Source organism: Rhinatrema bivittatum, chromosome 3 (genome assembly GCF_901001135.1).
Source record: "Rhinatrema bivittatum chromosome 3, aRhiBiv1.1, whole genome shotgun sequence".
In the NCBI taxonomy this organism is placed as follows: domain Eukaryota; kingdom Metazoa; phylum Chordata; class Amphibia; order Gymnophiona; family Rhinatrematidae; genus Rhinatrema; species Rhinatrema bivittatum.
The window spans coordinates 494,779,799-494,793,432 of record NC_042617.1 but is presented as its reverse complement, the minus strand read 5'-3'; the positions used below and the strand labels follow the sequence as shown (position 1 = coordinate 494,793,432).

The following is a 13,634-nucleotide window of genomic DNA, read 5'->3' as shown; positions in this document are numbered from 1 at the left end:
ACCCTTATTTGCCTTTGCTCCATGACAATAGTTTTGTGCATTCCATATTTGTATCAACCCCTTTTTCTTCTGCTTCGTAGTTCAAGATCTTAGCCACAGCTATCACGTGCGTATTATATTTTTCCTCTCCGAGACACTGTTTCGTTATAAATTTTAAAAGTTTTAAATGTCTTCTGCTTGTTTATTGGTTAATAATATATTATTCTGTTTGGAATCCAGAGTTCTCTGTAATTGTTCTCAATTGTTCTTTTTTGAAATTCTGTTAATGTTCATTGTAATTGCTTTCACTTTTGAAGCACTGTTTTTGTTCAATGTAAACCAAACTGATTTGTACCCCCTACAAGAATTTCGGTATATAAAACTGCTAAATAAATAAATAAATACATAATTTATAAATATATTGAAAAGTAAGGGTCCAAATACAGATCCCTGAGGCACTCCACTGTCCACTCCCTTCCACTGAGAAAATTGTCCATTTAATCCTACTCTCTGTTTCCTGTCTTTTAGCCAGTTTACAATCCACATCGCCACCTATCCCATGACTTTTTACTTTTCCTAGAAGCCTCTCATGAGGAACTTTGTCAAACGCCTTCTGAAAATCCAAGTATACTACATCTACCAGTTGACCTTTATCCACATGTTTATTAACTCCTTCAAAAAAGTGAAGTAGATTTGTGAGGCAAGACTTGCCTTGGGTAAAGCCATGCTGACTTTATTCCATTAAACCATGTCTTTCTATATGTTCTGTGATTTTGATGTTTAGAACACTTTCCACTATTTTTCCTGGCACTGAAGTCAGGATAACCGGTCTGTAGCTTCCCGGATCGTCCCTGGAGCCCTTTTTAAATATTGGGGTTACATTAGCTATCCTCCAGTCTTCAGGTACAATGGATGATTTTAATGATAGGTTACAAATTTTTACTAATAGGTCTGAAATGTCATTGTTTAGTTCCTTCAGAACCCTGGGGTGTATACCATCTGGTCCAGATGATATACTGCTCTTCAGTTTGTCAATCAGGTTTACCACATCTAGGTTCACTGTGATTAGGTTCAGTCCATCTGAATCATTACCCATGAAAACGTCTCCAGTATGGGTACCACCCCAACATCCTCTTCAGTAAACACCAAAGCAAAGAAATCAATTAATCTTTCCGCGATGGAATTATCTTCTCTAAGTGCCCCTTTAACCCCTCGATCATCCAACAGTCCAACTGACTCCCTCACAGGCTTTCTGCTTCGGATAGATTTTAAAAAGTTTTTACTGTGAGCTTTTGCCTCTACGGCCAACTTCTTTTCAAATTCTCTCTTAGCCTGTCTTATCAATGTCTTACATTTAACTTGTCAACATTTATGCATTATCCTATTTTCTTCTGTTGGATCCTTCTTCCAATTTTTCAATGAAGATCTTTTGGCTAAAATAGTTCTTTCACCTTCCCTTTTAACCATGCCGGTAATCATTTTGCCTTCTTTCCACCTTTCTTAATGTGTGGAAAACATCTGGATTGTGCTTCTAGGATGAGATATGTTTTTTAAAAATGACTACACCTCTTGCACACTTTTTACTTTTGTAGCTGCTCTTTTCAGTTTTTTTCTATTTTTCTCATTTTATCAAAGTTTTCCTTTTGAAAGTTTAGCACGAGAGCCAAGGATTTGCTTACTGTCCCTTTTCCAGTCATTAATTCAAATTTGATCATATTATGATCACTATTGCCATGCGGCCCCACCACCATTACCTCTCTCACCAAATCCTGTGCTCCACTAAGAATTAGATCTAAAGTTTCTTCCTCTCGTATCGGTTCCTGAACCTGTTGCGCCATAAAACTGTCATTTATTCCATCCAGGAAATATATCTCTCTAGCATGTCCCGATGATACATTTATCCAGTCAATATTGGGGTAACTGAAGTCTCCCATTATTACCGCACTACCAATTTGGTTTGCTTCCCTAAATTTCTCTTAGCATTTCACTGTCAGTCTCACAATCTTGACCAGGTGGACGGTAGTATACTCCTATCACTATAGTCTTCCCTAACACATAAGGGATTTCTACCCATAAAGATTCAATTGTGCATTTAGTCTCATGCAGGATGTTTATCCTGTTGGACTCTATGCCATCCCAGACATAAAGTGCCACACCGCATCCCGGGTGCTCCTCTCTGTCATTGCGATATAATTTGTACCCCGGTGTAGCACTTTCCCATTGGTTGTCTTCCTTCCACCATGTCTCTGAGATGCCAATTAAGTCTATGTCATCATTCACTGCTATACATTCTATGTCTCCCATCTTACTTCTTAGACTTCTGGCATTAGCATACAAATATTTCAACGTTTGTTTTTTATTTGAATTTTCATTCTGCTTTTTAATTGATAGGGATAAGTTAGAATTCTTTAGCTCAGGTGAGTTTTTAGTTACAGGAACTTGGACTACTTTCCTTATTATTGGAATCTCACTGTCGGGATGCCCTAATTCTAATGCATCATTAGTATCCTTTGAAGATACCTCTCTCCGAACCATGCGCTGCTAAGCGACTGCCAGCTTTCCCCTTTGTTCTAGTTTAAAAGCTGCTCTATCTCCTTTTTGAAGGTTAGCACCAGCAGTCTGGTTCAACCCTGGTTAAGGTAGAGCCCATCCCTTCGGAAGAGACTCCCCCTTCCCCAAAAGGTTCCCCAGTTCTTAACAAAACTGAATCCCTCTTCCTTGCACCATTGTCTCATCCACGCATTGAGACTCCGGAGCTCTGCCTGCCTCTAGTGACCTGTACGTGGAACAGGGAGCATTTCAGAGAATGCTACACTGGAGGTTCTGGATTTAAGCTTTCTACCTAAGATCCTAAATTTGGCTTCCAGAACCTTCCTCCCACATTGTCCTATGTCATTGGTGCCCACATGTACCATGACAGCCGGCTTCTCCCCAGCATTGCCTAAAATCCTATCTAGGTGACGCGTGAGGTCACCTAGATAGGATTTTGCATCCTTGCGCCCACCAGCCACCCAGCTGTCTACATTTCTAATAATCGAATCTACACGCATATCCAGCATAATACACGCATATCCAGCATAACTTCAATGGCAGGGGAGAAGAAAAAAGGATTCACACTCACAAAGCGGGGAGTAGCTGGCTTGTTACGGCGGCTACTACCCCAAACCAAATGTGCCTGATACTTCACTTTCGATGCATATCCAGCATAGCTCTCTGCTTCAATGGCAGGGGAGAAGAAAAAAAAACTGATACTTCACGCATATCCAGCATAGCTCCCTGCTTCAACGGCAGGGGAGAAGATAAACAACCAATAAGGGCTGTATAACATAATCTGGGTAAAAACAAATAAGCAAGGGTGTAGCTTGCTTATTGCGGCGGTTACTACCCCTACTACCTCTAACTAATCAAGCTAGATATTTCACTTGGATGCAGCTCCATCACCACTCTCTACATTAATGGTGGGGGTGGAAGGGAAATAGAACCAAGAGCTAAGAGAAACAGATAAGTATGAGAGAAAAAATGAGTGAAGCTTGCTGGGCAGACTGGATGGGCCATTTGGTCTTCTTCTGCCGTCATTTCTATGTTTCTATGTTTCTATGTTTCTATGACGGCTGACCTAACCCTTCCCTCCTGGGCTGTAGGCCTTGGGGAGATATCCTCGGTGTGAAAGGACAATGTATCACCTAGAGAGCAGGTCCTTGCTACAGGATCCTTTCCTGCTGCACCAGGTTGATGCTCTCCAATCATGAGACCTTCTTCCTCCAAGGCAGCACCAGCGCTGCCAGTCTAAAGTTGGGACTTGGCTACTATGTCCCTGAAGGTCTCATCTATATACCTCTCTGTCTGCCTCAGGTCCTCTAGGTCTGTCACTCTAGCCTCCAGAGATCGGGCTCATTCCTTGAGAGCCGGGAGCTCTTTGCATCACATGCACATGTACAACTTCTCACCGGCGGGTAAAAAAATCATACATGTGACACTCGATGCAAAAGACTGGGAAGCCCCCCTCTTGCTGCTGGACTGCTGCCTTCATCTCAGTGGGACATACATAGAGACCATCTGAGATCAATAAATAAAAATTGCAGTCAAATAAATCATGGCTAGCTGCGGCACTGCAGCAAAATCAAAGAAAAAAAATATATTTTCCAATGGAAAATTCTATCAAAGTAGCTAGCAATTGAATACAGATTTCAGACACTCAGACTAGCTCGAGTGCAGCCACCTCCCCGTACCACCTCCCCTGACCACCCCCGCAAAGAAAGAGCATGGCACGCCACATGCTTAAGGTATAAATAGTAGGGATGTGCAGAGCAAAAGTTTAAGTTCATATGTCCATAAGTCGAAAGGGGGTCCCATTTGCGGTCAATATGGACATATGGAAAATTCCATAAGTTGAGTCTATGTCCATATGTGCAAATAAAAATTTAAACCCCTCACCCTCCTTAATCCCCCCCCCCCCCAGACTTACCACAACTCCCTGGCGATCCAGCTAGGAAGGACGCCATTTCTGAACTCCTTTGCGAGGAGCACGTGACGTCGGCGCCACGTCGGAGTGACGCGGCGTCACGTGATTCCCCGCGGGTTCGCTCCGGGACGCTCCTTGGGCCCAAAAGGAACTTTTGGTCAGCTTGGGGGGGCCTCCTGACCCCCCCCAAGCTGGCCAAAAGTTCTGTTTGTTCAAATGAGGGGTCCGGTGGGGGAACCCCGGTGGACCACGTGACGGCTGCGTCATCGACGTGACGCGGCCGTCACGTGCTCCTCGCAAAACCACTGGGAGGAATGGCTTCCTGACTCTCCGCTGGACCACCAGGGAGTTTTGGTAAGTTTTGGGGGGGATTAAGGAGGGCGAGGGGTTTAAATTTTTATTTAGGATCAACGATCACGATTTCCAACGTATTCAACATAGCTATGTTGAATAAGTTGGAAATCCGATCGTTTTCGCCACATCACTTTTTTAAGTTAAAAAAAATAAATAAGTTGCGTTTACATTTAAGTTCAAAACGAATGCACACCCCTAATAAATAGTGCTGCATCATCAGGAATAGCGTCACAGAGTACTGAGTGAGAGCGGTGAATGGCTGCATTAGAAAATTGCTTAGCTCTGATAGGTTGCATTCTGGTCTCCTTGCCAACCTGTCTGACCCACTCTATAACAGGGCTGTGAGGTCACTTATGACTCACAGGAAAGGGCTGGTTTTTGCTATGGATACTCCCACATTTATCATTTATTTATTTATTTATTTAATATTTTTATATACCGAAATTCATGTAGCAAAGTTACAAATCACTTCGGTTTACATTAAAACATTAACAAGCATGTAAGAATGCGATTACATCGAACAGAGAGATAAACTTGGATCAAGGAACTGGGGAAAAAAGTACAACGAATAACATATAGTAATGAGATTCTTTTATGGAGCTTTGACTAAACCTGGCTAAATATCTAGGTGTTTATTGGATTAAACAGAGTCACCGTACATGGAGAACAAATTTGGATAGATTGAGGGGATTATTGGCATAGATTAAAAGCTTGTTCGAATAGCCAAGTTTTGAGTCTCTTTTTAAAGGTGATTGGGCAAGGTTCCTTCCGGAGTTCTGGACGTAGAGAGTTCCATTGCGCGGGGCCCGCTGTGGATAGAGATCGTTTATTTAATGAGGTTTTGATGGGTGGTGCAAGGAGAGTATCTCTATAAGCTGTTCTCACCGGTCTGGAGGGTATATGTGGTCAAAAAGGGATATTGAGTTCCAGTGGAATGAGCTTGTGAATAGATTTGTGTATGATTGTTAGTACTTTGTAAGAGATTCTAAACTTAATTGGGAGCCAGTGTAGGTTTCTCAAGATGGGGGTAATATGATTTCAAATGGCCGCTAAGAAATCACTGCAAGCCAAAAGAATGAAACTAATATATGTTGTATTCGTGGGGGGATCGCGATGCATTTCGTGAACCCACAAATACAACTAATAGGGACTTATGCATTGTGGATTGCCCATGCGTTGAAAACGAATGCACATCCCTATAGACACACAAGGCTGTAGTCTGACCAGACTTCACCAAGGTCACCTAACATATTATTTTCTGCCCACCAGCCAGTGTGCCCAATGAATGAGTTTTCTTAATGGCATATCACATAGTAAATCCACATCATTTAGGGCTGGCACCAGAGTTAATAGAAAATCTTGTCTTCATTAAGATAAACCTCTCTCTACTCAGTTTTTCTGAATTTGCATACAAGTGACAAAGACTCAATGCATAGGTACTCTGAAACAATGCCCACACTTTTTGCCTACAGGATCTGATTGTTTTGTCACCAACATTGCTGCTGCTGCTGCCTGGCCTGTTCCTTCTGACCTGCCTCCCTCTTTATTGTTCTGGAGTGTTTTACTCCAAAAACAAAAGCATATAAAAATAAATGCCTTCTTCTTCCCCGCCCCTCTTAAAGTCTGGGGACCTGGGCACTACTTGTACTGCACTAAGTGCCATGGGGTTTTCATGCCACTCTTCTTACTGCCTCACTCTGCGCCTTGAGTTTTCCATGCCACTTTTATTGGTTCCCTTTCCCTCTCTTTTGGTGACTTTGGGATGTTAATGCCACTGCTATTGGTTCCCTTTGCAAATCTTTTGGTACTCTGGGCATTGTATGCCATTGTTTGTGTTGGTTTGCATTTTTCGCAAAGTTTTGAGGTGTTTATACCTCTTTTCAACTGCTTTGCCCCTCTCATGATGCTGTAGGTAATTTGTACCACTTTTTCCTCTCACAGTGCCATGGGGTACTCATGCCATCTTTTATGCCACTTTTCCCCCCTCTTCGTGTCTTGGGGTGCTGCTTCTGGCCTGCTTGATAAAGCAGAGAATACCCTAATGCCAAAGGCCACAACAGGGTGCATTGCTTCCCTCAATTGACTGCAATGGAAACTAAATAAGTGACAGAATGAAAAGATAAGATAATTTTAAAAATGAAGCAACTGAAATGACACAAAATGGCATAGAAAACAAAATAATAATTCAAAATGATTTTTTTTTCTGTGGACAACTCTAATAATTTGTAGTCTTTAAGGGAGAGGAAGTGTTTTGTGGAAGGAATAGTATCTGTTACCTTCAAACTTAGAATCAGTTAATAGTCAAGATTTTTCTAGTGTGCTAAACATTCTTGATCAATTGACCACACTGCACTTTGGGGCGGATTTTAAGAGCCCTGCTCGCCTAAATCCGCCCAAATCCGGGCGGATTTAGGCGAGCAGGGCCCTGCGCGCCAGTAAGCCTATTTTACATAGGCCTACCGGCGCGCGCAGAGCCCCGGGACTCGCGTAAATCCCGGGGTTTTCGGAGGGGGGCGTGTCGGGGGCGTGTCGGGGGTGGGCCCGGTCATCGCGGTGTTTAGGGGGCGTGTCGGCAGCGTTTTGGGGGCGGGTACGGGGTCGTGGCTACGGCCCGGGGTGGTCCGGGGGCGTGGCCGCACCCTCCGTACCCGCCCCCAGGTCGCGTCCCGGCGCGCAAGAGGCCCGCTTGCGCGCGGGGATTTACGCCTCCCAGAGGGAGGCGTAAATCCCCCGACAAAGGTAAGGGGGGGGCTTAGACAGGGCCGGGTGGGTGGGTTAGGTATGGGAAAGGAGGGGAAGGTGAGGGGAGGGCAAAAGGAAGTTCCCTCCGAGGCCGCTCCGATTTCGGAGCGGCCTCAGAGGGAACGGGGGTAGGCTGCGCGGCTCGGCGCTCGCCGGCTATACAAAATCAATAGCCTTGCACGCGCCGATCCAGGTTTTTAGCAGATATGCGCGGCTCCACGCGTATCTACTAAAATCCAGCTTACTTTTGCTTGCGCCTGATGCGCCAGCAAAAGTGGGCCAATTCGCGCTATTTGAAAATCTACCCCTTTGTGAGCAGATCACACAACACTTGGTTGAAAAAGATAGTCACAAACTACAGTGTCAGCCACTGAATGAGTATACTCCTGCTGACTCTCTGGAAATAATAGAGCAAATGCAAGTTTCCCACAGCCGATCACTGCAAACTCAGGGATATTGTCTGAGAATCTGTATGGTAAATGGGGTCTGCACTGTACTGTGATAAGCAGAGGTGGGCAAAAATGCCATCAACCACTCAGGAATTTTGCTCAAAACTTCTCATTTATTAATTAAAACTAAAGCTATGAATTAGTTATTGCATTAAACCTATTGGAGAACTAATAAAAGATTTGTGACTAGCTTTTGAAAACTAGGCTTCCTTCTTTAGGTCAGATTTTGCAATAAACTAAGCAAATTGTCAAGTGAAAAATAAGAGGGAAACTTACTGACCTGATGAAATATTTTTAAAAGTTTGCTCAGCTGAATTACCCCTTATTGAGTAACTATTTGAATCAATAGTCACTATGTATTTGGCATATTAATAGCCTAATAAAAAATATTACCTAACTGCATATAAACAAGAAAGCCATATTTTGTGTTTTAACTGTTCTTATTGCACAATTTCAGAGGAAACATTGAAAATCTGATTAATATGCCTTATCGTTCTGGAGAACCATGTGGTGATTGCCCTAATGCCTGTGATGAAGGATTGTGTAGTAAGTTAAGAAATATTACATTATTGGTTAGTTTAGTGATGTCATGTGTCAGGGACATAAGAACATAAGAACATAAGAAAATGCCATACTGGGTCAGACCAAGGGTCCATCAAGCCCAGCATCCTGTTTCCAACAGTGGCCAATCCAGGCCATAAGAACCTGGCAAGTACCCAAAAACTAAGTCTATTCCATGTAACCATTGCTAATGGCAGTGGCTATTCTCTAAGTGAACCTAATAGCAGGTAATGGACTTCTCCTCCAAGAACTTATCCAATCCTTTTTTAAACACAGCTATACTACCTGCACGAACCACATTCTCTGGCAACAAATTCCAGAGTTTAATTGTGCGTTGAGTAAAAAAGAACTTTCTCCGATTAGTTTTAAATGTGCCCCATGCTAACTTCATGGAGTGTCCCCTAGTCCTTCTACTATCTGAAAGAGTAAATAACCGATTCACATCTACCCGTTCTAGACCTCTCATGATTTTAAACACCTCTATCATATCCCCCCTCAGTCGTCTCTTCTCCAAGCTGAAAAGTCCTAATCTCTTTAGTCTTTCCTCATAGGGGAGTTGTTCCATTCCCCTTATCATTTTGGTAGCCCTTCTCTGTACCTTCTCCATCGCAATTATATCTTTTTTGAGATGCGGCGACCAGAATTGTACACAGTATTCAAGGTGCGGTCTCACCATGGAGCGATACAGAGGCATTATGACATTTTCCGTTTTATTCATCATTCCTTTTCTAATAATTCCCAACATTCTGTTTGCTTTTTTGACTGCCGCAGCACACTGAACCGACGATTTCAATGTGTTATCCACTATGACACCTAGATCTCTTTCTTGGGTTGTAGCACCTAATATGGAACCCAACATCGTGTAATTATAGCATGGGTTATTTTTCCCTATATGCATCACCTTGCACTTTTCCACATTAAATTTCATCTGCCATTTGGATGCCCAATTTTCCAGTCTCACAAGGTCTTCCTGCAATTTATCACAATCTGCTTGTGATTTAACTACTCTGCACAATTTTGTGTCATCTGCAAATTTGATTATCTCACTCGTCGTATTTCTTTCCAGATCATTTATAAATATATTGAACAGTAAGGGTCCCAATACAGATCCCTGAGGCACTCCACTGTCCACTCCCTTCCACTGAGAAAATTGCCCATTTAATCCTACTCTCTGTTTCCTGTCTTTTAGCCAGTTTGCAATCCACGAAAGGACATCGCCACCTATCCCATGACTTTTTACTTTTCCTAGAAGCCTCTCATGAGGAACTTTGTCAAACGCCTTCTGAAAATCCAAGTATACTATATCTACCGGTTCTATATCTACCGGTTCTATATCTACCGGTTCTACCGGTTCTACCGGTTCTACCGGAGTGAAGGGAGAAAAAAAGCTTTCAAGGCCCTTTGACATCTGAGATTTTCATTCAAAATTCAAGTGGAAAAAAAAAGTCGCAAAATACACCCCTTTATGGTTGTTCAAAAATAAATCATTTTATTGAGTAATTTGGTGCAAGTGAATTATTTGGAAAATGATACACTAAGCTCTGGTGCAATTTGTACAGAAATGAAAAGGCAGAATTCAGTCCAGAAAATTAGATTAAATACACCATTTGCATACACTATATCTCAAAAAGGATAGAGACAGAACAAAAGTAGTCCAAAGAAAAGCAACCAAATTGGTATGGGGTATCACCGAAAGACATATAAAAAGAGACTTGTGGAAAGGAGAGAAAGAGGAGAGTTGATACAGACTTAAATACCTGAATGGTATTAATAATAAAAAAGAATCAAATCTTTCCAGTGGAAAAAAGATGTAGACCTAGAGGTCATGATATGAATATCCAAGGGGATAGACTGAGGAACAACATCAGGAAATACTTTTTGATTGAAAGGGTGGTGGATGCATGGAATGCCTGCCTGGAAATGTTGGTCGTGTCTTCTTTCTTCTCCTGTGTTTTTGAATTGATGCTGTTTGCTGGTAGTCGCACCAAAATGAATTAACTCCTGCATATCCTCCCCACTTTTGGAGGGCACCATTTGGATGTATGGCAGCTAATTTCACTGCCGTACATCAACATGGCACCTTCTGCTGGGGAGGATGTGCCAGACCACAGCAGGCACCATCAGTTCAAAAACATAGAAGAATAAAAAAGATGCACCCAACAGATCTCCAGGGCCTGGGCTTGGGGGTCTAGGCCTGTCCCTGGGCCAAGACCCAGGCATTGGGACCCAACATTGAACCTGTATCTGAGCTGAGGCCCCAGTGTTTGAACCCAATCTACAGGCCGGGCAGAGGCATTGGACAGGCTTGGACCCCTGAGGCCCAAGCATTGGGTCCCCAACATTGGGCCTGAGCCTGATTGTGGCTATGGATACCTGACGGATCAGGTAAGTGAGGAAAATGTTTTTTTGGGGGCCCTGCCATTGCTCAGGTTTGGGTCTCAGCCTATACCCTAGGCTTCAAGCTTAGGAGTAGGCCTGTCCTAAGATATCAGCATTATGCTCAGGCCTAGGCTGCAGCCCTGCTTTGGGGCTCGGCCTATATCCTAGGTAAGGTCCCAGCTTGGGTCTAGGCATAGACCCAACCAGTAATTTTAACTGAACTAAACAAATAAGATTTTATTAATTCAGGGGGCCCCTTAAATTGTTTTGGGAACCCCAGAATGAAACAAATTGAGCCTTATTTGGTACTTTTTGCAGGTTTGGTTAAAACAAATGTATATCCCTACCTTCAAATTGAATCCTCTCCCACAATCCCTGCTCCCCCAGCCCATGTACAGTTTCCTTTTCTCTGTCCCCTCCATCATCATTCCATCTAGGTTTATCTGTCTGCCCCATGATTCTATTCAGTCTCCCTATTATCATCACCCGCATTACCTCATATGATGTAGGTTTCCTGATCCATGCCCCTAATTCCTGATACTTTTACTCTCTCTCTCCCCCATCCACAGCTATATATCCCCTCCTGCGGCCAGCAGGAGTGGCGCTTAATAGTCCATCATCTTCTTCTGCCACACAGGGCCAGTGTCACGGTTTGAGCCTTGAAATCCTAGAATTTTTTTTATACTGGGTACTTGCGATCACCACTACTGTCATATCCTCTAGCTGGCCAGCCTAATAAGTGATACAGGTAGCCCAAGACATCTGTTATCATGAAATTACCCAGCTTACCATCCCCAAAGGCAGAGCTTACTTAAAGGTATATCAGGGCCCATGATTGCAGGGCTCCAGAAGGATTGTAACTAATATGAGGATCATACTAGATATGGGTATAGGAGTGGGAGGGAAGACTATAACAAAAAAGGAAATCTTCTCTTAGTTGCACAAATGCACTTAAAGGCTCATGGCACCAGGATCGCATAACTTGTCACAAATGAGCTGAAGTCCCAGAGATAACTGCCAAATTCAGTTATAATACTTTTTATGTATTATTTCTATTTCTATTATTCTGATTAATGTGAAGACTAAACTTACATAGGGCTTTTCTATTACAATAATTCAAACTAAAACAGGGACTTTATTGATCATATGTAAAATGTATGCATCTTTAGTTCAGATATTTATAATTGCATAAGTTTCTATCTGATGAATATCAGCCTACTACTGTATACAAGGTATTTCACTTCATATATGAAAATCATTAATTTTTAACAACATATTTTGTTTCAGCAAATCCTTGCCCATATGATGACCTAGCCATAAACTGTGAGAAGTTTAACCAGTATTGTGATTCCTATGTGGATGTTTGGGATACATGCCCAGCTACCTGCCTATGTACTACCGAGATAAAATAACATAGGATCATCCCACATATTTTATGAGAGAAAAGGATAATGTTTGCAGTGAAAACATATTCAAAACATGATAGATTATGTTTCCAGATCCAAAGAAGTATCATGTCTAAAATGCTATTGTATTTAAGTGCAATATTTGTGTGGCCAATATGTGCATGTCTGGCCGAGATGTCACCGGTATATCCATTTTGTCCATCTTGTTGGGATCTGTATCAATGAATACATGTTTTCATATGTAAACCACCCTGAACACTAAACAAAAAATGAGTAGCTATGTACACAGTTCTTGAAAGTTCATATTTATTAGTTTTGCTTATTTTTTCATCCAATTTTAAGTTGCTTAACCAAAATGAAAATGATTGAATATAAATTATCAAATTGTTATTTGAGCTGTATCTTAAATCAATAAAACTTGGAAATAATAAAAATTTGAATTAAATAAAACTAATGTCCTCTATTTTATTTTTCTAAATGGAAAACATTTATTTACTTTCCTTTTTACATGTTGGTGAAGAAATGCCTTTGTGATCTTATTTGTGATGCAGTGGTAGAACAAAAGAGTAAAGAAGTTTGGTGAACAATTTGGCAGTTGATTTTTTAAGAACCCTGTAAAATGTGTGTATGTGAGGGCAGATTTGCTGCTTGACTTCTTTAAGTGAATAGTGCATATGGGGATTAGATTTTCTGGTGTTTGATAGTTGGCATTTAGGTAAGCAGGTATGAGATTTTTTTTGTGGATTTATTTCGAGCGACAGTTTTTAATTTAGTATTACAAAGCTGGCCTATCCTTCAGTGAGAGAGGGGCATGGGGCTATTCTGCATATTAGTAACTATTTTGTATTTCTTTTTGTGATGTAAACTGCTTTGGATTCATATTTGTAAAGTAAATCAGTAATAAAGCATAACATATAATGTAGATGGGATGTAATGTCTGAGAGGAATGAGAAATTCTGTGAGCATTTCAGAGAGTATCTTCAGGAGATGAGTGATTGTGGTGATGAGGGAAGGGGTGATGCAATTGGCTGGAAAGAATGGCAATAGAGGATATGAAGCATGGCGATAAGGTGACTATGCTGGAGTTATGTTTCAAAACAGCATATGCACATTATTGCTGGAGCAAATTCAGTTATTTAAAAAATGTTGCAGGGGTTGGTCTGATGGATTAGTAACAAGCATTTCCTAGCGTGTACACAGATGGACTCAGAACAAGTGAGCTATGCTCCCCTGCCAGCAGATGGAGATGGAACAAGCTGATGTCACAGTATAAATACCACCGCAGTGACCTCAGCCTGCCAG

General features: G+C 41.9%; 1 protein-coding gene across 1 annotated transcript in view; it reads left to right on the top strand.

Annotated features, from left to right (window-relative positions):
• LOC115088631 (cysteine-rich venom protein-like) overlaps positions 1-12,772 on the top strand; it is a 159,832-nt gene extending 147,060 nt beyond the window's left edge. Inside the window, exons 9-10 of the mRNA XM_029596892.1 lie at positions 8,444-8,532; positions 12,214-12,772. Coding sequence (XP_029452752.1) covers positions 8,444-8,532; positions 12,214-12,338 — 214 coding nt within the window. The 3' untranslated portion in view covers positions 12,339-12,772. The remainder of the gene's footprint in view (positions 1-8,443; positions 8,533-12,213) is intronic.
• Positions 12,773-13,634: the final 862 nt, after the last annotated feature.